Source organism: Ambystoma mexicanum, chromosome 13, assembly GCF_040938575.1.
Source record: "Ambystoma mexicanum isolate Mex_15411 chromosome 13, UKY_AmexF1_1, whole genome shotgun sequence".
NCBI classification, from domain to species: Eukaryota; Metazoa; Chordata; class Amphibia; order Caudata; family Ambystomatidae; genus Ambystoma; species Ambystoma mexicanum.
The window spans coordinates 527,225,975-527,251,493 of NC_090938.1; the positions used below are offsets into that span (position 1 = coordinate 527,225,975).

At 46.5% G+C, this 25,519-nt stretch overlaps 1 protein-coding gene across 3 annotated transcripts in view; it reads right to left on the reverse strand.

The window, feature by feature from the left end:
- Nucleotides 1–25,519, reverse strand: part of ACBD4 (acyl-CoA binding domain containing 4) — a 1,158,671-nt gene that overhangs the window by 643,059 nt on the left and 490,093 nt on the right. For all 3 annotated transcript variants that reach the window (XM_069634234.1, XM_069634235.1, XM_069634236.1), the window contains one exon: nt 8,558–8,664. In XM_069634234.1, the coding sequence (XP_069490335.1) occupies nt 8,558–8,664 (107 nt within the window). The remainder of the gene's footprint in view (nt 1–8,557; nt 8,665–25,519) is intronic.

Consider the following 25,519-nt stretch of genomic DNA (forward strand, 5'->3'; position numbering starts at 1 on the left):
GCCCTGAGGGATGTGGAGAATGTATTGCTCATAGACTATTGTAATCAGTTGACTAAAAATCTGTATTTCATTTACCACCAGGTGAACGCTGACTTACCTGTACGGTTTACGGGCCCAGGACACGATATATTGCCCGGCAGCTGGGTCCTGGTGAAGGCCTACGAAAGGTCTTCCTGTCTCGCGCCTCGCTGGCGGGGACCCTACCAGGTTTTATTGGTCACCAGGACGGCAGTGCGGGTGGCAGGAAAGAAGAACTGGATACATGCAACACATATCAAGAAGATCCCTCACCCGACGCCACACGTTACAGAAGAAACAGAACCCCTCGCTGGTGCTACACTCTCTGATCTCGGAGTAGCAGGCAGCGTTGTGAGTGCGTCGGAGAAGTTCTCTGAGCCTGAGGAGCTCGGGGAGCCGTCCATTTTGTCTCCGCACTCCCTTGATCAATCACTTCCGGAAAACCTTGTTTCGAGCTCTGCGACTTCCGTCGCTACTGATACGACGCTCCCCTCAGGGAGCGACGATACTTTGCTTTTGGATTCAACAAACTTGGGTACCATCCGGTACAACCTTCGACCACGCAAATAAAATCGCCGCACGAGTATCGTGCATCTGGAAGAAAAAGGAGTGATTGAAATACTATCGTCTTCCCTTTTTTTTGGAACAAAGAAAAGGGGGGGGGGTTCTGTTGGCCAGGGTTGGGAAGGACTAAGAAGTCGCGCGGCCGAAGTGCCGCCAGCAACGAACATTGGGGCCGTCGATCGGGATAACCATGATGCCTGCCGCCTTCACCGCTGCTCCTCGTATTGAACTATTAGATAAGGAGGTGACCAATTCGAACAATGGACAATGTGCCTGGGCCCCGAAAACGTACTGTTGTGTTCTCGTTTTGATTATTGTTAGTTTTGCAACTGCTGCCGTGGGACTTTGGTACTTTGAAGAAATGTATCCTTTGAAGCCTCTGTTACCGACCAAAATTGTACCAACTGTTTTGACTCCCTCTGTACACCTTCACACTCTGTCCCCTAGGGACTCTCGACATAGACAGAAATATTATAATAACACTTTGATGATAGTGATGAATGCTACGCATGCTATTTTTAATAGGAGTAATTGTTGGGTCTGCACTCACTTACCACAACATGGGAACAAGGGACTGGGATGGTATGTACATCCCTTACCTTTAACAACCTCTTGCTATGCCTCTCTTAGAGCACTCTTTTTTGGCCGATGGAATGATAGCATCTCAGGGAACTTCGATGGGACTAATTTGAATGAATTTGAAAAACGTGAATTGACTCCCCTGGGATGCTCGCTTTTCGCAAATAGGAGTAGACCTAATATCGCTTCTATTAGGCCGTCTGATAAACTTTCTTTTCCTTTTCAAAATCTAGTTTCTTTCAAGATGCCTCCTTCTTATTCTGTAAATCACAGTCCTGATTCTGTCCCTTTCTGTGTACAAAGAAACGGCACTAGGCCAATGGGAGATTTCGAGCCTTGTATAAATATTGTAAATTTGACTGGGGAAAATAGGCCTTTGTATGTAGGGGGACCGGTTTATTTTGTGTGTGGTAGTTTAGCTTTTCCCTGGTTGCCCAAGGATTGGCAGGGGACTTGTTATTTAGGGATATCATTACCAGGCGTATTTATAGCCAGTACCTTAGAGGTATCTAAGGCTCGCAGCGACGGGATAATGATGGAGATACCCCTGGACAAGTGTTCGGGGATATAGCCAAATCAGTAGTTCCCTTCTGGGGACAAATAGCAAATTCAGAAAACATCAGGGGATTAGCGAGGGTGTTGGAGAAAACAATCAACCGGACCACGGACATACTTTACAATATGACCTTAGAGCAAAAGGCGATAAGATTGGTAGCACTTCAAAATCGAATGGCATTAGATGTCATTTTAGCTGAACGAGGTGGAGTATGTAAATTAGTGGGGTCCGCTTGCTGTGTTTTTGTACCAGATTCTTCACCAACAATATTCAAAGCAATTCAGAATTTACACACTCTTAGTTCTGAAGTCCATATCCCTGTAGGAGACTGGAGCCTTAGTACTTGGTTTTGGGATTCTCTACGATCTTGGGGGTGGAAGGTGCTTTCTGTTATTTTAGGTATTTTAGGGACTCTGTTATTCCTTTGCTGCTGTTTTCAATGCCTCCCGAGTATATGCGGAATGATAGGGGGATGTTGTGCCCAAGTTATGAGCGCAATAGGGCGTAGAATATATACCCCGAAGACAGCATCTAAAGAATTCATGTTGCAAGAAGTTCTTATGAACAACTTTATGGCTATTGACATTTCAGACAATGATGCGGAACCTATGGATGCTAATGCCTTCAAGTATTTTCAAAAGCATTAGGAAATAATGTTTTAGCACTTGGCATAGGCCAAAAGGAGGGTCTGTGGAAATCGATATAATATTATGACCCCAATCGCATCGTTTAAATGTATGTTGGCCTACGCCAAGCTGTCTAAAGGATACTATGTACATAGGTTCCGCGGCAAGGTCTTGACCTTAATGTAACATGTAAACCGCCATCTTGGATCTAGCCGCCATTTTAGGTACTCTTGCAGTGTGGAAGTCACCCTGAAACACAAAATGGAGGCCGAACGACATTTCGAGTAAGACTTCGGCCATGGTGACCTCCGCACACGTGAATGAATAATATGTCTGTAGGCTACTTGTTAGGGTCATGAACTAAGACCCTGTCCTCTGTTTAACCTATGTGTAAATATGTAACCGTATCAGCGGAACTGATCTAATGTATGGAAATTGTGTGTTCGACCTGGCTACGAACCCTAGCCATGGTTCCAGAAATGGTTAACTTGTAAGAGGGCTGGCCAATGCAGTACTAAATGTATAAAAACCCAAGCATCCCGATGATCGGTCTCTCCCACTTTCAGTGCGAACCTACCGTTGAAGGTTCGTGTGTTAGTCAGAGAGCCGAATAGCTATTCGCATGTCAATTGACTCTGGTAACTTTGTAACTTTGAAATAAAGCGCTTTGTATGTCCTTTGTAACCTGTGTTGGTGTGTTTCCTTTTGGGCTTCCCGGCCTCATGTCAATTTCTCTGTTTCCGCACTGCCTGCTCAGAGCGTCCGCCGTCTCGTTTTCGTCTCCGGCCAGATGAACCGCCAAGATCGAAATTCCCTGCTGGATGGCCCAGAACCAGAGCTGCATCGCCTCTCTGCACAGATTGCCTTCTACGGCCCCACCACAGAAGATCCTGGGCAACCAAGGGCGGCACCTGAACGGGATCCGACTTCCTGCCGGAGGACTGCGTCCACTGCATCTTGAGAGCCCACTGCAGAGATCTCATCCGCAGCCTGGCCTCTGGCACCAGGAGAATGCAGGATGCCATGAGGCCGAGCAACCTCAAGAACTCGAACATCGGGAAACTCTGGGCATGTTGAAACTTGTGCACCATCTGCAGAATGTGATGAGCCGTCACCTGGGGAGTCGAACACTGCCCCAGGGATGTGTCGAGCACTGCTCCGATGTACTGGAGCCGCTGGGTAGGTGTCAAGTGGGACTTCTTTAAGTTGAGGGAGAAGCCCAGCTTGGGAAAGGAGTGGCTGGTGACTGAAAGATGATCAAGGACTAGCTCGGGAGAGCGTGCCCTGATCAACCAATCGTCCAGGTAGGGGTAGACGTGAATCCCCCCCCCCTTCCTGAGATACGCTGCCACCACCACCATGAGCTTGGTGAAGACCGTCGGGGCGGAGGTCAATCTGAACGGCAGGACCCGAAACTGAAAGTGCGAGTCGCCAACCGCGAACCTCAGGTACTTCTTGTGCTTGGGATGAATCGGCACATGAAAATAAGCATCCTTGTGGTCGAGAGACACCAACCAGTCCTGAAGTTGAAGGGCCTGGAGGACTTGAGAGAGAGTAACCATCTTGAACTTGTCCTTCCTGAGGAGCTTGTTCAAACCACGCAAGTCCATGATGGGTCTCAATACCCATCCTTTTTCAGGATAAAAAAATATGGGGAATACCATCCCTTGTTCCTCTCCGCTACAGGCACCAGTTCTATGGCGCCTTTCTCCAGCAGGGATTTTATTTCCTGCGCAAGGAGCGGATCCGGACTCTTCAAAGAGAGTTTCCCCAGTGGATTGTCGTGAGGCCTCTGCCCGAAAGGAAGACAGTAGCCGTGGGCTTTGATCTCCAAAACCCACACATCTGAAGTAATGGCACGCCATTCTACAAGATGCTGCGCCAGCCTTCCCCCAACCGGCCAACCATGGGACATGGCCTCATGACTGAGCTGAAGCGCAGCGGCAGTGTCTGAGGGCAAAGAGGCAACTGCCCGAGCAGCCTTGGCACCTCGAGAACCCCGTTTTCCACCTCTGATACTCCTATGTTGGCCCCTTTGACTGGCAGCTCCCCTCGATCTACCAAAGGTAGAGTAGTATCGAAAGGAACCTCCCCCTCCATTGCTGTCCCCTAGGACGAAAAGGTAGAGGTTGACGTACTGCAGTGATCAATGACTTCGTTGCACCTTTGGAGGTCTGCAACCTCTCAAGGCTCTCGTCAGCCTTGCTACCAAATAGATGTCACCATCAAAGGGCATGTTGAGAAGCCGGGCTTGTACATCAGGTACAAACCCCGACTTCCACAACCACGCAAACCTGCGCATCACGGTGCTCGCCGCCATGGACCGGCTGACACAGTCTGCCACGTCCAGACCCGATTGAACGGATTCACACATGGCATCCTTACCATCTTGTACAAGGGCAAGAAAGCCATCCCGTTCCTCCCCTTCGGGAATATGTTCAGCCACCAAAGAAACAATTCCACAGAGTGTGAGTGAAACGTGCTAAGGCACACACGGAGTTGGCTGCCTTCAAAGCCATACCCCATGAAGAAAATAATTTCTTCGCCCAACCGTCAAAACGTTTGTCGTCCCTATCAGGAGGGATGGTAGGGTACGACGCCTGCTTTGCTGGGGCCGTAGCCGCCTGCATCACCAAACTCTCCAGAGTAGGGTGCGCTGACAAGTAGCAGGGGTCGCCACATGCTGGATGGTACTTTTCGGTAACGACTTACCCACTGCCGGGAGACTCTCCGGAGCAGTCCAAGCCGCCGCCACCCTTCTTTGCAAGGACATATGAAATGGCAGTACCGGGTCAGTTGGTGGACCTTGGTCCAAGATATCCGTCAGGTCATCCTGCAGAAAATCCACTGGTGGCGCAGACCACCCCAAGTACTCTGTCACCCTCGACATAACACGCCGGTATGAAGACTCGCCGTTCGTGCCAGGCTCAGGCCTACCGAACTCAACCTCCGGAGAGGGGTCCAGACCACTGGCGTTGTGCAAAGACTGACGCAGGTCTTCCATCTGGCTATGACCAGACAATAGTTCGTCAGGAACCTCATCAGGAACAAAACTTTCATCAGACCCTTCATCCACCTCAGAGATGTAATCCAGAGGCTGGAATAAATCCCTGGATGAGGGCACAGAAAAAGGTTCAAATACAGGCCTCACTGTCTTCTTCAGGGCCTTCCTCAGCGTTTCCACCGATGCACGGGATACCTCCGGTAACGCTGCCTCGAAATGCGTCGACGGAATCGGCGTTGACGTTGAGCGTGGCGCCGACGACCTCGACACAAGCCTCGAGGCCGGAGCCCCAAGCGTGTCCTTCGACAGCCTCAGCGCTGATGACTTCCTCGGAGGCAGAGCCTCGAGAGAGTCCCTCGACGGACATGGCACCGATGGCATCAACGTCTTCTTAGAAGACCTCACAGGCTCCAACGGTCTCGAGGGCGTCGAGGACCGGGACATGGAACAGGCATGGCTAGAGCGATCTAACTTGTCCGATCAGGACCTCGACGGCTCCCGACGATCACACAGACCGCCCAAGCCCGAAGGCGTGCTAGCGATGGCCCTAGCGCGTTCCCTGCCGGCTTCTCTCGAAGGCGCGGACGGAACGGAGCCCTGCGATTTGAAAATCGCCATCATCTCCTTACGAAATATGTCCCATTCCGCAGGAGAGGAATGCTTGTTGGGACAAGCTACCTGCCGTCTGGCGGAGTCCTCGGACGATGACGGGCAAGGCGACTGGTGAAGGCGATTCCGCGAGTGCCTCGAAGAGGCAGAGGAATGGCGGGAACCACTCCGGGACTGAGACCCCCCGTGGATTTACGCCGACGCAGAAAATCGCCCCTCGAAAGCCCAGCGGATTTCTACTTTTGGGGTTTGGAAACCCTACCTACAGATAGCTTCATCTTCCGCAAGGCCTTGGACGTCAAAGACTGGCAATCGTCACAGTCATCAGTGGCGTGGTCCTTGCCGAGGCACCAGAGGCAGACGTTGTGCAGGTCCGTAAGCGACATCTTGGAACCGCAGTCCCGACACTTCTTGAATCCCGACCGCGGGGTAGAAGAAGACAGAGACATGACATCTTCACAAACAACCAAGTTCGAAGAACAGATAGAAAATCAGAAGAACCGAGGCGCGCCGAGATCTCTGAAGCGAACACGTTTGCAGCAAAAATGGAACGGAGGCTACAGGCGTCGTGCGTCCTACTTTTAACATCCGGTGACGTCGGCTCGACGGAGGCCCTCGAGGGAGCGTATCGACGTCATCGACGCAGGACGGAGACGCCGAAAATTTCCGAAGCAGCACAGCTGTGGTGATTACCTGTCATAGATGTGGAATACGTCAGTGGACACAATGCCTTCGAAACACATGCTTTACCATTTTCCAAAAATCCAGTTAAAAGAGGTGGAAAAAGGGGGTGCATTTCTTTTGAAGGATACCTATATCTCACAAAGATGTTAGAAAAGTAAAAATTCACATTTTAATTCTTCATTATAAAGTTAGTTTCCGAACTGCTTCTTAAAATTGTAAACAGAGAGAATACTGTATTTGAGAGCAGAATTGTCATCCCTTCCGACTTAGGCACAGTCAATTCCTTAGCAGACCTCACATCCAAAACATGAAAAATCTAATGGAGAAATCTACAGAATGGTTATGTGAGCATGCCATTTTAACACCAAAGAACAGCATGGCTGCCATAATCAATAAGATACTTAGTAATTCTTTTCAGAGGAGTCCAAATCGAGTACAAATCTGTAAACTCAGTTGTTCAAAGTGATGACGCAGTCCACAACCCTGTTGAATTCTTGAACACTTGAAATTCTCCCGATATTCCTGGACACAGACTTTTTCTCAAAGTGGGAGCGCCTGTGATATTATTGCAGATCCTCAACCCACCTAAGCTGTGTAATGGCACCAGATTGCGAGTGAAAGCTCTCCACAGATGGAGGCTACGGTGCTAACCGGTTCTGGCCAGCGGGAGTACGTGTTCATACCACGAATAGCTCTTATACCTTCAGAATATCCGTTTGATTTTGAAAAGACTTCAGTTACCCTTAAAGGCTTGTTTTATTTATATATTTATTTTTCGGGTTTTCGTTTAGTTAAAAAAGGGGTTTTTAGAGAAAAAAAGTGGGTTGGGGGGGGGGGACCCCCCCAAAAAAAAAAAAAAAAAAGGGTTAAAATAAAAAATAAAAACATTTCGACCATTTGGTTTTCGACCAAATTGGTTCGACCATTTGTCTGGTCGACCAATTTTTTTCGACGAAATGTCTGGCAACCGGCAGTTTTACATGGCCTGTTCCAGAGTGAGCTCATCTAACTCTCTGGTAATCCTAGCACCCGAAGGGAGAACCACTATTGTACGAAATCCCAAAATCCAAATAATATTTTGAAGGCAAACAGGCACTGTGCATATTATACTTGCCCCCGCTTCCTTAGAAGAAAGCAAAGCAAAGCAAAGATGGCTACTGTGGAAAATAGAAAAGGGATTTTCCATGAAGGTCATCTTGAAGGAGTGAAGTTGGAGTAAATGGGTGGGTGGGCAGGGGAGAGGGGTTGTGTGATCTCGTGTCGGCATGGATGAGAAATAAGGAAAGGCAGATGGGGGTGTGATAGTGGACGGGCCATGGGGGATGAACAAAAAAATGGGGGAGAGAGCGGGTAGGCACTGAGGTGGGCGAAAGAATGGGGATGATCATTGATGTATTCTCCCTGCTTTACCGGCCACCTGATTGGCCAGACACTCTCACCCAGGTGCTAATAAGAATACAGTACCAACTCTGAACATTTAGAAAGGGAAATGTTCACTTACTTCTGAAAGCTGCGATAATAAATCTTCAACAGAAGAACCACAATTTACTTTCCACTAACACCGGGATACTACAGGGAATACAAATTATTGTAGCTATGGCAGAGCTGCTCTGCTTTTGGATTGATGAGGCTCAGGGAAGGTACACGAAGACGGGTCACATGCCTGCATCACCACACATTCCAAATAAATACTTTTTTTTTACTCAGGCTTTGGGGCAAATGACTTAAGAAAAGACTCTATAAATTCAATGGACTGGAAGGAGAGACACATTTTGATTATTTCAAATCCACAACTGGAGTATTTCTCCTTTACTTTTTATGTATTGTACCAAATAGCTCTATCTGATCACAGAAATTAAACAACTTATGAAGCCTTCACCAATGAAGTCAAGCATGCTCTTTCCAAAGTTGACTTACTTGGTCAAGCTCCAGCTGGTCCAGTGAATCACAAAAAACCTCAGTTTCCGAGTCGCTAGTGACTTGACTGTTATCTACTGTGTCACTTGGCTGGAGAATTTCTGTAACTATAAGGAGAACAGCATGAGTAAGGAAAAGCAAGTCAACGTACCTTAGTGACTTACAAAACAAATTCATCAACCAGTGTTGTCCCTTTATTTCCCACTAAAACCGCACTGCTCCTCCCTCCCTTCTACTGGCTACTGACAGCATACTTCCCTTACACGCTGAATGCGTGTAGCTTGTTATCTCTGAACATTAGCTGTTGCTCACAATATTGTTCCAATTTCTAACATAACAGTTTTTGCCATTCTATTCTGTTGATAACTGCCCAAATCACAAAATGGACAGACAAACTTGACACAATACCGTTTAACCGCTGGTACATCCTTAGGATATCATGCCCTTCCATCAATCTTTAACGCATCTGTGTTATTACACAAGGCCAATTATATGCAACTCAATCTTGACTCACCCCAAAGGGAGCAATTCGGCCTGCACTGCTAGGGGAAATCCCCCTGGCATAATAAAACAAGAATGCCCATAAAGGTCTTTTGAATACAGCTTCCCAGTGATAATTGTGCAACAGTAGGTAATTGCAGTATACTACCCCTGTACCTCACCATTGTTTGCGCAATAGCTTTTAAAATGTCTATAATTTCCATACGCTCTTATTCCCAGCAACCCCGTCCCTAGTATAAACGATTGCTTTCAGGCAGTCTCTATATTAAATCAAGCTCCACTGCACTAGACGGAAAGGGTTTCACGAAAGAGGTAAATCTTGCAATGCCATTTTTGTCAACAAAGGTAGCTCATACACTCACTCATCTCTGTAGTGTTATGGACTCCCTTGGCCTTGTTTTTGGTACAAGATATTCGGACGCTTCCCATAAAACTGTAGATATAGCGCTGCACTTTGTTACTTGGCTTGAAATGTAATACACAGTGAAGTGGTATCCTTAAGTGAAGGTTTAAGCACCACTTTAATGGACACATAAGCAGCAACACTATTATCGGGACTGGAAGGGAGCTTTACTGTTCACCATCGTTGCTCGAGGGATAATGTTCAGAATAATGCACTCTGTTTAGGCAGATATTCGTTGGTGTCTCAGCTTTCTATGAAGTCAGTGGTCATTCTGTTTCAGTAATGCCCAGGCAGCCAATCTACCTCATGAAAAGGTTCCCACCAGAAATGCTTACTTATGTGTAATCACAATTCTCCAATTATCTTCATTATTCTTCTAACCCTAAGAGCACCACCCTTGATTCAGGAGATTGACTAGAAAGCTTTCAAAAATACAATAGCACATTTGCGGTTTCTTTATTATGGCAGAGGCCCTACTTGGACAGAGCAAATGCTCTGCTCTTTTAAGACTGTTTTTTTTACGCCAGCACTATTGCATCAGTGTATCCAAAATAGCAATTACCTTAGTTTTATTTTAAAACAAGAATGGCTAGACACAGTTTAGCTTCTCTCCAATGTAAAAGACCGGCCCGGTATGAATAAGGTGAAAATCATCATTACGTTACGTTTTATTGCTAGTGTAGAGCTAAGCTAGTGGCAGGGAACTTTGTGGTGGCTGTGGGGTTAAACCCTGTGAGTCGCCATTCCTCCTTTTTGGATCACCTGGAGCTGGACTATATAAAGAGCTGATCATAACGAAGGGACGTGCACAAAGCACGTCTTCGGCACGCTGTCAAGTGTCACCCAGCTACCTGGATTAAACCAGGATGCTTCTCTGTGACATGGAGATCCCATTGAAGGATCCCGAGGCTGCATTTAATCCTTCAATGAACACTCTTACTAAACAGCACATCAATTGTGGGTCTTGAACCATCTATTTCTTTAAAGAATTACAAGCACAAATATGATTCACTACACCCTAGAACCATATTGTACAGGACTCAAACGTGTGCTTTAAATCTGGATCCACCAAAACAACCACTAGTAAAACCACTGTCACACCAATACAATAGAACCTACTCTGCATATACAGTTTGAGGAGCATTTAAGCACCTTCATGGCAGATTTATTTTTTTAAAACTCTATTTAGGTCAACAAAATAATTACAGTTCAGAAAAGACAATCATAAGTTGAACAATCAGAGCATAACAAAGAACAAAATGCAGTAACTATATTAAGTCAAATACAGTGAAAAAAGAACAGCAAGCCAAAAAAAATATAGTCCTTAATTGCCAATTCACTACTAATGAATTATCCTAAAGACCACTTTTTCACCTTACTAACAAAAATACAACATCAAAGACACCACAAGCATCAGCCCTCCCCTCCCACCACCCACCGCCCAAAGAAAAATAAACAAAAGATAAAGAAAACACATTCTGACAGAGCATCAGGCATAACACTCATTGAATTTACTCCATTGTTCATTGTAGACCTCTTCTTTGTGTAATCTACCCAATTTCAATTTCTCAAAACATGAAAGAATTTGCACCTTTACTAACCAATCTGCCACACATGGCTTTTTCCTAGTCTTCCAGACACGCAATATTAGTCTGACAGCAACCAAGAGGACTTTATTAATCCAACACAACATCAGATATTCAAGATGTCTCACACAACTCAAAGATTTCATTATCAGTGCTAATGGATTTCTAGGAAAAGCGATCTCACATACCATATCAACCTATCCAAAACTTAATTCCAAAACCCCACTACTTTTTCACAATCCCATAACATGTGTAACATAGTACCCTTCTCTTTCAAACAACCCCAGCACCTATCAGTATCACCAAGTCCCAATTTATACATCCTATCCGGGGTACAAAAAAGACGCCCTAAAGTCCTCTGGTGAATAAAGCGCAAATTCAAATCAGCCTTTGCCCTAATCGGATCCTTCCACATACTTTCCCACTCCTTCAGAGGTATAACCTCTCCAAGTTCTTCAGACAATGCACATCTCAATTTATCCCATAGTACTAAGGAACGATTTTCAGTCGGAAAGAGTTTTAAAAAACTAGACACCCTATGTGGAACAGTAGAGAGAAAATTACACCTCTCAGGTCTCTGCAACAGAGGCAGGTCAATCATCTGACTCCTCTCCAATATTAAAGCATTCAACAAATGATATCTTCGCAATTCCTTTTGATGTAAACCAAATGTAACCTTCAAATCCTCAAAAGACTTCATACCCCCATCATACCAGATATCTCCTAACAATAATATGCCCCTAATAATCCAGCATCTCCAACACAACCTAATCTGCAAACCCGGATTCTGCCAGATAGAAGCTTCCTCATATAAATATAATCCTTGTCTACCACCAGTAACCAAAGAGATGATAGCATCTTTAGTGACCATCACAGAATGCAATTTAGCCACTTGCCTAGGCAACCTACCAAAGGAGTATAAACTTTCAACATGGAAAGGACTTAACATATGTTCTTCAATTCAAGCCCAAAGTGGAACCACGGGAGTATTCATAGAGAAGTAAATAGATGATTTCTTTAACAGAAAGCCATTGAAATAATTCTCGAGAATGGGATATCCAAAACCACCTTCACAAGTCCCCCAGATCATATGATACCTCGGTATCTTGGGCCTTTTCCTATCACCCCATAAAAATTATTGAAATACCTTATTTACCCGACCAAGAGTTTTTTTTTTAAATCTTAATGGATGAGACTGAATAATGTATACTATAAAACCTTAGACAAGAGTACCATCTTAATGGCATTAACTTTAGCCCAAACCGACAATGGTAATCTTTCCCATTTACGAATGTCCTTCCTAAGAGTTTCAATGACTTTATCAACATTAAAACCAACCATCATCTTCATATCTCTAGTGAGGTACACACCCAGATACTTCATATGGCAGGTTTAGATTCGAAAATTACGGAAAATAAACTAAATGTACTATCAATTGACAAAGTGGTAAACACTGACAAAGACTCTGTAGACCCCACCTCAGTGTATCACAGAAAGCCTATTTTGAAATTCGTGACAGGGGCCTCGTTCGATTTCTAAGGGCTGGACTATAAATACCATGGAACAGGGCTTGCTAGCCACATTTTCTGGAGACAGAGGGTTTTGATGTTCAATACACTAATGAGGATACATTGGATAAGAGCTTACTATGTACCCCATAGATCCCGTTAATGAATTCTACATGAATACAGAGAGGGTTCTTATGATCCAATTATCAGTCCGCCGGAATACGAATGTACACTGCAAGGAAAATATAATTTCTGATAATGTAATCAATCCCTAGATAACCCAGCCAGGAGGAATAATTGGCTGAATCAATCTCAGAGTAATAATCCTTGTCCATACTCACCACCTACTCTGAGGTTACAGGCTGTGGACTATTTGTTAACCTCTCTGGTTAAATTATGTGAAGAAATTCATAAGGAGAGTATTGGATACTCTGTTTTACTGAAATTGGTAATTGAACATTTTGGAATTAAACCAGTTTTGTGTAATGTGGTATGTAATCATTCTGCTTGCATTGTAGAGATCTCAGACACGGCTCAGCAACTAATTAATGTAGATCATGCACAGGCTGTAACTGGGTTGGAAGAGGTAGTACCTACAGGAAAGAGACTTACTTGGTGCACGAAGGGGAATTTAAGGAAACTACTATTAGACAAGGTGTAAAGTGGGGTGACGATCAGGCATCTATAATTGCTGTTAACGTTGTTATGTCAAAGAATATTTATACTGCACACTATCACCACCGTAGTGGTCCCCTGGAGCTCTGGTGGATCTGAAAAGGAAAGAGGGTGAGATGGGTTAGTACGGTTGAGCGGGAAAAAGAGCAAGAGAGCTGTGATGTGCTGTTGGCAGCCTAAGTTCAGTTAACACTGTTCGCTGAGCTCAGGTGTGCTTTTTGATTGGTAGCCGCCATGTGTTGTTGTGAGAGGCTATATGTGTTATGTTTTGTTATTGCGATGTAGTGAAGTGCATGCGGTTTGTAGTGCTTTGGAGGTATGGTTGTGTATGTGTAGAGTGTGAGAGGTGTATGCAGAGGGGTGAGATTGTTTAGTGTGGTTGGTTAGTGGCATCGCTATTTGGAGGTGACGCACAGTAATCTTCACAATCCTGTCTAGATGTGGCGCAATGCTGATCTCTACAAATCTATCTAGATGTGATGCAAGCTGATATTCCCAATTCTGTCCAGATGTGACATAAATTAATCTTTACAGTTCAATCTGGATGTGACGCAAGCTAATATTACAATTCTGTCTAGATGTGACACAATGCTAATCTTCACAATTCTGTCTAGATATGAAGCGAGCTAGCGTTCTAATTCTGTCTAGATGCAATGCGTGTTAATCTTTACAATTCTATCTACATGTGACGCAATGCTATTCTTCACAATTCTGTCTAGATGTGATGCGAGCTAGTATTACAATTCTGTCTAGATGTGAAGCAATGCCAGTCTTCCCAATTCTATCTGGGTGTGACTCGAGCTAATCTTCGCAATTCTTTCTACATATGATGCAAGCTGGTTGCTGTATTGGTACAGGTGCTGTATTGGTGTTATTGGCCCTTATGCATCTTCGGGGCCTTGACCTACAACACCAATTCTCCCCAGCTTCTGTCTTCCATAGCACTTTGCATATGCACACCCTCTGCCCTGGAGACTAACACCTCCCTATGCCCAGGCCAAGTAGCAGTCAATCATTCCAAGCACTTCGTCCATGTCTCACCATTGAGCTTGGACTCCCTAGCACATACCCCCTCTTCCTTCCTTCTTTCTGCACTTGCATGTTCTGAATACTCACAAGGCATAGTAGGCTCGTCCCTCCCCCTCTTGCCCCTCTGCTCTTAATATTGTGTTGTAATTGTATTTCCCACCCTCCCTCCCTGCCCTGTGGGCGCTTTGAAACAGTATATTCTTATTGTATAAGCACCTAACAAGCAAACAATAAATAAATATTACAATTCTGTCTAGATATGACGCAATGCTAATCTTCACAATTCTGTCGAGATGTGGTGCAAGCTGCCATTCACAAATCTGTCTAGATGCTACGCAAGCTATCTTTACAATCCTGTCTAGGTGTGGTGCAAGCTGACATTCACAATTCTGTCTAGATGTGACGCAAACACACATTCACCGTTTTGTCTAGATATGACGCAAGCTAGTCATCTGTCTATATATGATGCAGGGTAATCTTCACAATTCTGTCTGGATATGATGCAAGCTAGTATTACAGTTCTGTCTAGATATGACGCAATGCTAATCTTCACAATTCTGTCGAGATGTGGTGCAAGCTGACATTCACAAATCTGTCTAGATGCTACGCAAGCTATCTTTACAATCCTGTCTAGGTGTGGTGCAAGCTGACATTCACAATTCTGTCTAGATGTGACGCAAACACACATTCACCGTTTTGTCTAGATATGACGCAAGCTAGTCATCTGTCTATATATGATGCAGGGTAATCTTCACAATTCTGTCTGGATATGATGCAAGCTAGTATTACAGTTCTGTCTAGATATGACGTAATGCTAATCTTCACAATTCTGTCTAGTTGTGACGCTGGCTTATATATGCAATTTTATCTGGACTGTCAGCACAGAGTATAGTCTATCTAGTTGTGAGATATTGCTCACTAAGAGTTATCTTGATGTGAGAGATCTGTCACAATTAGTCTATCTGGCAGAATCAGGCTAAATTCGAAAATGCGGCTAAATGGCACAATCAGACTATCTGACAAATCATGGAAACTGTGAAATGCGGATATCTGGCGCAATCAGGATAAATGCTGCTACGTGGGAACAGGGAGGGTGTGTCATTCTCGTCCAATCTAAACAACTCGAAACGTCACCAAACAGGAAGCATCTTGCACTACAACCTCATTTAGCAAGTTTCTTTCTAAGTAAGACCCCTTTGGGATTGCGCCTCCTTTTCCGCAGTTCTTCCTGGAGTAGCGTGGATGGCAGCCGCGGGTAAGAATGCATGCATAACATGTGCATTTTTTCTTCCACTTAGTTCAATGACGGCAACCTTCCTGGTACAGTGCATCAACTAATAATGATTAACTATCATGGAGCTGATGGAATTGGTGCTTTGTAAGAACTATTTTGAATTCAATGGTACCTTCTTTCTCCAGATTAAGTGAACCTTTTGCGCCGAGCTTGGCCATCCTATTCATGTCCAAGTTTGAGGCGAATCACATTCTTTGCGAAACCAATCCTTTTTTCAAATCCATTACGACCTGGAAGCGTTATATTGACAACATTATTTTTGTATGGGAAGGATTGGAAGTTGAGCTACAATCCGTTTTGGTATGCCTGAATCAGATTGACAGCAATATTCAATTCACCCTGAAATATTCCACCAAATGCGTCATCTTCCTGGATTTAGAAATTAAATATGACAAAGGCAAACTCAAATGCTGTCTCCACTGAAAAGGAAGTGCCAGAAATACATTATTGCACTACACAAGTGATCATCTGCGTCACCTCGTCGACAACCTTCCCTACAGGCAGAATTTGCGCATAAGGAGGAACTGCTCCGACCTACTGGACTTTCACAGAAAAGCCGTCAAGTGGGACATGAGATTGAAGGAAAGAGGTTATCCGAAGAAACTAAATCAGCCGGTCACGCAAGCGAGCTCGATTCACGGACCGGGAATCTCTACTGACTACAAGAACTCAGATGCCTGATAACAGCAAAATGACCTGTGTCTTGACTCACGGCTTAAAAACTTTCCAGATAACTTCTCAAGCATTGGGGATTTGTCAAATTAAATCTACTTGATGAACCTCCTCCATGTTTTGCTCTTAAAAGAGCACCCAACATTCGAGCTTTCAAAAACAGCCACCTAGAACAGGACTTTGGGACCCGAGATCGGCGAAAGGGCAGTATCCATGTGGAACATGCACAGTGTGTAACTTTACCAAGAAGATGAAAGAATTCAGGATTGTGGACCGAACATGGGTCCTACCAACTCTCACAAACTGCAAAACTAAACAAGTCGTTTATTGCATTGAATGTCCTTGTGGACTGAAGTACGTTGGACAAACGAGCAGAACGGTACATATTAGAAAATCTGAACACTGTTCCCGAATCAGAAGCAAAACATCAGATGCAAAACAACTACGGCACCACTTGTGAATCATTACATGACATTGAAACATTCTCCAAATGAAATATTCTGGTGGGTACTGGATGTAATAAAGAACTCTACTAACATATCCAGATGCCTACTTGAAAAAGAAGAACGCTGGATTTTCTGGATGGAAACACATACCAAAGGGCTTAATGAAGAATTCATTCCACCCTTATAGGACCCAACATCTGTGTTTATTCATCTCAATATCATGCGCACTGAGGCTTCCCCTTGAATAGACGCGTATGTTCAAGCAACAACTGCACTTGTTTCAAACCAATTTTGCTTATTATTGTTATCATTTACTTCTATGAATGTTTCTACAGCATTAACATTTACAATGTACCTGGCAGGCTTGTCCCCCTTGTAGTACCGGCTTCATTAAACAAGAAGCATTTCTGCCCGCTAATTAGTAAGTAATTAAAGCAACTAATTAAGGGCATGCTTGACCATGAATAACAGAAAGGGCGCGTCCCGATATGCGCAGCAAGCTACAATCATCGGCTTCTATGACTTATGAATATATGAATATATTGTAGCATGCATCATTGGCAGGTTTACACTAGACATCTATTCTAATCTGAGCACCCGTAAATGATTTTTGAAACGCAGGGCTCGAACATTATGTATGTTGCCTTGACAGCCTGGTTGCCTTGGGGGCTTGTCACTCTCGTCCAATCAGAAAACTTGACATGTCTCAAACTGGAAGCATTCCGCACCGTAATGATGTTTGTCACCAATACGTTCCAGCAAGTTTTGCTGGTATGTTTGCATTATTTCAGCTACGCTAATCCAAGTACTAGTAAATGATATTTACAACGTAGGGCTCCAACATCATGAATTGGCTTTACGTTGCACGATAGCCCCGCTACGTGGGAACGGGGTGGGTGTGTCATTCTCGTCCAATCAAAACAACTTGCTACAACAGGATGCATCTTGCACTACAACCTAATTTAGCAGGTTTCTTTCTAAGTAAGTCCCCTTCGGGATCGCGGCTCCTTTTAAGCAGTTCGTTCTGGAGTAGCGTGGATGGCAGCCGCGGGTAAGAATGCATGCATAACATGTGCATTTTTTCGTCCACTTAGTTCAATGACGGCAACCTTCCTGGTACAGTGCATACAAGGAATGCACGCCGATACATCCTAGATTTATCGATCCACGCTTGCACTAGTTTCTCATTTTAAATGCACAGTATGTGACAGTGCGCCTTTTTACTTTTTTCTTTTCATTCATAAGCCTGGAAGTGTTTTTGTGCTGGGGAGTGGCATGCGAGTGACATGGATGGATGACAAGTGTGACAGGACAGGCAATACAGAAATGTCAGTTGCACGAATGAGGAGACTGACGACCAGGATGTGAGGTGGAAAAAACTTTGGCCACAAGCTTTATTTTAGTACCAGCCATGGTGCGAAAGAAAAACCAGCCATAACATCACATAAGGAATAACAATACAATATTTTGGGGACAGAGGGAACAGGTGAGCAGGGGGCCCTAATCCCAATTAGGGGCCGCTCGAGGCTGCTCCCCGCCGCCATTCATATGAAAGCTTGTGATAATCGTTTGGCCACAGCGTGTGAGCTGTGACATGTTCATAATTGTTTGTCTTTGAAGCAGGTTCATCCTACTTTCTCTTGTCCTTTCCATGTGAGGTGGGGAGGTGTGCGTTTGTGTGCCATTTATTGATGTCCAACCTGACCGGGTTTAGCACTTGTGCCCTCTCTTGCTCACAGGGTGATTTTCGCTGAATTTATGGCTCTTGATCCGTATTTCTTGATAGAACAAAAACCCCGCGTTGTGAAGCTTTTCACTTGATCCTCCGTGGGATGTGTTCTTAGAGCCATTTTGATTTTTTTTTGGTCATGTGTTTTGTACTTTTCCATGGATGGAGGCGTTTTAGCCTCTTGGTCCACTCTTTCGAGATGAATTTGGCACTTATTACACACATGATCCACTTGAGTTTTTGAAGCCCCCACGCTACGTTTGCGGGCTAGTTGTTTCATCGGGGTGGGTTCTAGGAGCCTTACTAGGGTCTTCCCTGCTCCTGATCCACTTGTGCTACGAGACCCCTTCCGCGCATTAGGCTGCTTGTTTTTACAGCCAGGGTGGGTTCAAAGAGCCTTACTGGGTTTTACCCCGCTCCCGATCCTCTTGCCTTGTGAAACCCCGTCAGCGCTTAAAGCTGCATGTTTTTACAGCCGGGGTGGGTTCAAAGAGCCTTACTAGGTTTTTTCCCTGCTCCCGATCCACTTGCGTTGCGAGACCCCCTCGGCGCTTAGGGCTGCCTGTTTTTACAGCTGGAAAGGGTTCAAAAAGAGAGCCTTACTAGAATTTTCCCCTGCTCTTGATCCACTTGTGTGAAACCCCTTCAGTGCTTGTGTTGTACTATTCCGCCGCTGGGGTGGGTTCTACGGGCATAGCTGGGAACTTCCCCCTCCCCACGATCCACTTGCGTACCCCAGTGCGCTTATCTTACCTAAAAAGATGCGAGGGGGTGGGTTCCGGAGCCTTACTAGGAACTTACCCTGCTCCTGATCCACTTGTGGTGAGACCCCCCCTTCTGCATGCATGGAGATGGATACTTGAGGCTACTAAGACATTTTTCTGCTCAAGTTCCTCTCTCCTTTTCAGTTTTGTAAAACCCCTAGAGCTCCCACCTGTATTGATGTTCTCTGGTGGATCATGAGCGCCTGGGTCTTCTATAACTGTATTTTCCTAGCATATTAACTAATAGATAAAAGACCCCCCGGTATTTTAGAAGGAGGCCCTTTTTGGAGTTGAATTTTTATGTTTATTTTATAAAGTGAGGCGTTTTAGCCTCCCCTAATGATATGATTGTGTTCCATCTTCTATCTGGCCCTCGATACAGCCTTTCCCTACAGTTATTTGCCGGGTGGGAGGGATGGTTTTTTAGACCTGCAGCCGTCCTGCTGCTGTTCGTGGCTGACGGGGAGGAAGCATGAGAAGGGCCACCTTGCCCCCGCCAGATAAAGGCAAAATTCGGCCTGGGGGCAAGGCGGCCCTTTCCTTGAACTTCAAAAGGCCCCCGCTCAGCATCCGCAGGATGGGAAGGGGGGCCTTTGAAGTATGGAGGGCAAGGTGACAAGGGGCAGTGACTACCGGTTGTCACCTGCCCCTCTCACCTCACCCTCCTGTCTTGGAGACGCGCTGTCTGGGTTCCCATTGTTACGGGACCCAGCAGCCCGACCCCACCATGTGCATGCTAAGTGGGGCAGCGCCAAACAGGCGCTGCCCCACCGGACTTCACACAAATCCCCCACCTCCCAGCTTACGTCCCGCCTCCCATCCGGGTGGGCCCGGGTGTATAAGCCTGGAAGTGTTTTTGTGCTGGGGAGTGGCATGCGAGTGACATGGATGGATGACAAGTGTGACAGGACAGGCAATACAGAAATGTCAGTTGCACGAATGAGGAGACTGACGACCAGGATGTGAGGTGGAAAAAACTTTGGCCACAAGCTTTATTTTAGTACCAGCCATGGTGCGAAAGAAAAACCAGCCATAACATCACATAAGGAATAACAATACAATATTTTGGGGACAGAGGGAACAGGTGAGCAGGGGGCCCTAATCCCAATTAGGGGCCGCTCGAGGCTGCTCTCCGCCGCCACCCTGAGGGGATGCTGACCGGCATCTCCCAGGTCCCCCCTAAATAAGGGATTATAGATTAAGTACAGCCTCTGGCTGCAAGGGTCCAGAAAATATTCCTGGTGAAGATGTCCATACCTTCAATGGACAGGTGAACCCCGTCACTGCAGAACATGGCCTGGTTGTGTACCGAGATCCCATGCTTAATAAATTTGAGGCCTGAGAAAAGGCAGAAATTGGCCACAGCTTTGTTCAGTTTGCGCCTAGAAATCTCCATGGCTTTGTTGCACTCCGCCCCATGCCAATGTTGGCGAGGGATGATTTCTGACATCATCACTTCTGTTCAAAGTCTTAGCATGTGTGCCAGGGATCTGAGGGAGGTGCAGATTTCGGCCAGGAGAAGCTTCCTGCCCAGCTGAGGTAAGTCATTGCCCCCGAGGTGGATGATGAGAAAATCGGGAGGAGGTGAGCAGGCCCCCAGTAGGCCAGCCAATTTGTCGTGTAGGTCTCCCCAGCGCATGCCCGGCTTGCCCCACCAGTAGGTGATGGTGTCCTGGAAATGCATGCCATCCTGGGTTTCCTCCAGCCATCTGCTGGCCCTGGTAATGAAAGAGTGACCCACGATCCAAGCCGTCTGGGACGGGGGGTAGCCTGTGTTATAGAAGAAAATGGGGAGGGGGGGGGTGGAGGATACTATTAGATCAAGTATTTCCTGATGTATCTTTTGTAAGCCCCCGATCTCCAACCCCCAATCCCTTTTATGGCTTTCTCTTGCAGCCCCCCCATCCAGGCTGAAGTGGCTGCTCCTATCCTGAAGGAGTGGGATCCAAACTCAGTAGGATTCCATCCTATAGCTATTATAGTCTTCTTGAGGACAGACCTCACCTGGAATCTACTGAGGGCAGACCCATTTTTGTGTGTGAATAATTGCCCCCCCCCCCCCGACTGGGGCGATTGTTCATGAATGCCTTGGTGGTGCAAATGGGGCAATATTCTGTTTCCTCAATGCAGTACAGGTTGATGATCCTCCCTTTTCCTACCTGGTCAGTTTTGGACCTACACAGTTTCACAGCCATGGAATCCTTCCCCAGGTGGATGTCGCCTAAATCCAGCCCTTCCTCTGATCCTGTGTTTTTGGAGGCTATCTCGCTGATCCTGAACGCCCCAAAGTAGTTTAGTGTGAAGGCGGCTCTAAATAGTGAGGTCTCGTAGGCATTGTTGCATACTGCAGGGAGGGTGTCTAGCAGAATTTTTAATTTAGCAAAATTGAGGGGGCGCCTGGTGTCTGTCTTGACCCCCTCCATTTTACACCAACCCTTGAGAGCATATCTGGTTAGTGCGCTGTGGGTGGGGTCGGGTGCCCCCGCTAATCTAGTGTAATATGAAACTGCTGCCAGATGGGATGAAGCCCATGCCTTCTTTTTGCTTTGTTTGAAAGCCCATTCCATGAAGTCATTGACATGGCACTCCTGTATATCCCTGATGTTGGTGACATTTGTGATCCTTCCAAAATCAGTCAAGCACTTATTGTACATTTTGGCAGTTTTCTGTGCCAGCGCCTTTTTGGCCAATTCCCCTAGAACGCCTTTAGGCTCACCTGTAGGAGTGTGGTGCCGGGAAAGGCAACCCCTTTTGTCCGAGCCCGGGGGTGAGGGTAGAGCTGGGCGCGGGCATCTCAGGGAAGAGCTGTTACCGGCTGGCTGGCGGGAGCTGCCTTGGGTGTGTCCATGATGGCCCAAACCTCTTCCGGAACCGCTGTCCTCCTGGCTTCTGCCTGTGGGTTTAGTGCCTTGAAAGTGGAGAACTGAAAACGGGACAGAGCGTCAGCGGCCTTATTATCTTTGCCTGCAATGTGCCGCCCAATTATTACAATGTTATTTTTCAGGGCGACTTTCGCCATTTCTCTCAACACTTTCAGGACCAGAGGGCAGGGGGCAGCACCCTTGTTTAAAATGTGTACAACCGCCATGTTGTCTGACCATGTGGCCAGCTCTGTGTTGGCCAACAGGTCCCCCCATAGGTAGAGTGCCAGCCATATGGGGAATATCTCTAGCAATGTGATGTTCCTGGTCCAGCCCCTCTGCTGCCAGCAGGGCGGCCAGTGGCCGGCACACCACTTGTTACCAAAACATACCCCAAAGCCTCTGCTGCCAGCCGCATCCGTGAACAGGGACCTTTTGTCTGCCCCATTCATGGGTTTGCGCCATATCACTTGGCCATTGAAGTTGTTAAGAAATGCTTCCCACATGGCCAGGTCTTGTGTTATCTCCTTGCCCAATCTGATGTGGTGGTGTGGCTTTGTAACCCCCCTCATTTTTAGTTCCAGGCTCCTGTGAAAAACCCGGCCTTGGGGCATGATTCTGGTGGCAAAGTTCAGCTTCCCAGCAAGGGACTGTACTTCACGCAGCGTTGCCTTGTCCCTGCCTGTCATCTGCCTTATTGTCTGAGGAAGGTCCTCTATTTTGTCCCTGGGCAGGCGACACTCCCCCATGGAAGAGTCAATCTCTATTCCTAGAAAAGACAGGGTGGTGGTGGGTCCTACAGTTTTTTCGGGTGCCAGCGGAACCCCTAACTCCTGCATGGTTTCGCTGAATGTTTTTAGGGATGAGCTGCATAGGAGGGATACTGCTGGGCCAGTGAAAAAGAAATCATCCAAATAGTGTACCGTTCTGGCTCTGGGCATGGCCTGTTGGAACGCCCACTGTAGGAAAGAACTGAACTGTTCAAAATAGGCACACGCGATGGCGCAGCCCATGGGAAGGCATTTGTCAAAATAGAATTTATTGTCAAAATGGAAACACAGCCACTGGTAGGTGCTCTTGTGCACGGGCAGCAGCCTGAAAGCTGACTTAATGTCTGCTTTTGCCATGAGAGCGTGTCTACCTGACAGTTTTACTAGGTCGACAGCATCTTGCACGCAGCTGTAAGAGACAGCGGCCTCCGTGGCAGGGATGCCGTCATTGAAAGAGCTACCGGGTGGGTGTGATAAATGATGGATCATCCTGAACTCCCCCGGCTCTTTTTTGGGCACAATGCCCAGGGGAGAGCATAAAAACTCAGTGAAGGGGGGATGCTGGAAGGGGCCCTCAATTCTCCCTAGTTGTAGCTCTTTATCAATTTTTTCTCTTATTATGGTAGCCAGGGATGAGGCAGATTGTAGGTTCTTGGGTATGGTAGGAGATCCCTGGCCCTTGAATGGGATCCGGAAACCATCTTTGAAACCCTGGGCCAGGGATGCTCTAGCTGCTGGGTCAGGGTAGTGCTCTAACATTTTTAGCAATTGGTCAGTTTTTATTGGTGAGGCCCCTAATCTATAGCTAGTGCATGTTTTTGCCCTCAGTGACTTTTGGGCTGGGCCTGGAAGGAGAGGCCTTTGTGCAATTGTTGCTGCTGTGCCCACCACTGCATGTGCTGCATTGGTGCTTGTATCTGCACTCGGTGCCCTTGTTACATGACCCTCTGTTGAAGTACCAGCAGGACCCCGGAGTGCTTCCTTTGGCCCCCCTGTTGCTGCGGTTGCCAGACTGCCCCTGATTATGCCCTGTTTTTCGCCCCCCTGGGGGCATTCTTCGAAAGGGGGGTTTGTTTTTGTTAGTATTTATACTGTCATGTTGAGGCCTGCGCTGGTTATGTTGCCTGTTTCTACCCCTTCTATTATACTGATGTTCATAATCCTTGCTGCTTTGGGCGCTCTTACCTGAGTTTTCTTTTAGTACATGAAAAAGATACAATTTAGGGTCTTCCTCCTCCCAGCCCAGGTCAGGGAATCTCTGCATCTCCTTCCTAAACTCTCTATCATAGTTCAGCCAAGACTCCCCCCCAAAGGTATTGTGGATCTCCAAAATTCTGTGGTGATAGGCAATCAGTGCTATGCCCTCTTCAGGGAATTTTTCTAGAATTATTGTGGAAAGTATTTGGAAAGAGGCCTCCCAGTTCTGAATATTCTTCTCCAGTGTGGGCCTCTTTGCTCTCTCTTTTTCTTCCTCTTTCTTATCCCTTTTTGAAATGCCAAAACCTAATTCTTCATATTCCAATAGGCAGAAAATGTCAATAAATTGCTTTTTCCATATCTTTCTCTTAATTTTCCGCTCAATGTGCCATGCAATGGTCTTTTTTAGGCTTCTATTTACACTTTTGCCGGCAGTGCGCCTCCCATATTTAGTCATATGAGGGGTTGGAGACGGTACATCATGGCTAGGCCCAACCCATGCTTTAAGGTGGCCCTGGTCATCCTCGCCCCCAGATTCCGACTCTGTGTCTGTGCTGTCACTCTCGCTGCTGGAGCTGCTCGAGTCATCCCTGTGCCTCCTCTTTTTCCCAGCACCCGCTCCCTTATGCCATTTTAAAAATTGTTCAAGCATAGGCCCCAAATCATTGCTTTTCACAGTACCTGATTTTGCTTTCCTTTTGGTGCCTGGGTGGGTGTCTGAAGAGGCAGGCATGCTGCGGACGTCAAGGCGCTGCTTCTTCCTAGCTGGCTGCTCCCTTTCTGCTGGCTCCTCATCGCCGTCGACCTCCTCTTCCAGGGCGCCTGCGTCATCCTCATTGAGATTGGTGGATGCGAGCTCAGCCATTCTTTCCTGTACCACATCCATGCCATGGTGTCATGATGCCTACCTCTAAGGAGCCAGGCCGGGCCCAGCAACCCCAGAGGCAGACATTTTCCCCAGGGAAGTCTCAGCGGGCCCAAGTCGGGGCCCTTTGGACTCAGTCCTGGCGCCTTAGGCGCCAGGCTCATAGAAGAAGATATGTGTTTAAGTGCTTGGGTGCACACTTACCTGATGCAGACCTTGCTGCTTCATCCAGGCCCTCTTGAGGCCTGAATGGGACTACTTTACCTGTAGGACTACTTCACCACCCGGGTGTGGTCAGGGAAGGATACAAACCTGATTGGTGGAAGGATACATACCAGGAACTTCTTCCAAGGCTATTTAAACCCCACCCGAACAGCCACACGTGCTTCGCGTTGTTCTGCACCTAGCAGCTGGACGCTCACCGTGTCAGCTCCTGCATCCTGACTTCAGCCACGCCTGCCAGCACCCTGGGACACCTGCAAGGGGAGAAAGGAAGAGAATAGGAGAAGAAAAGCCCTTACCTGCTAAATCTGCATCCCGGAGTCATTTCTCCAACGGCCCTGAAAAGGAAGACATCATTTTAAAGGCATTTCGTTTCGATCGCTGCAGCTCTGCATTTTACTCACCTTTGCAAGGCGCTTCCATCTTCAGCAGCGATCTTC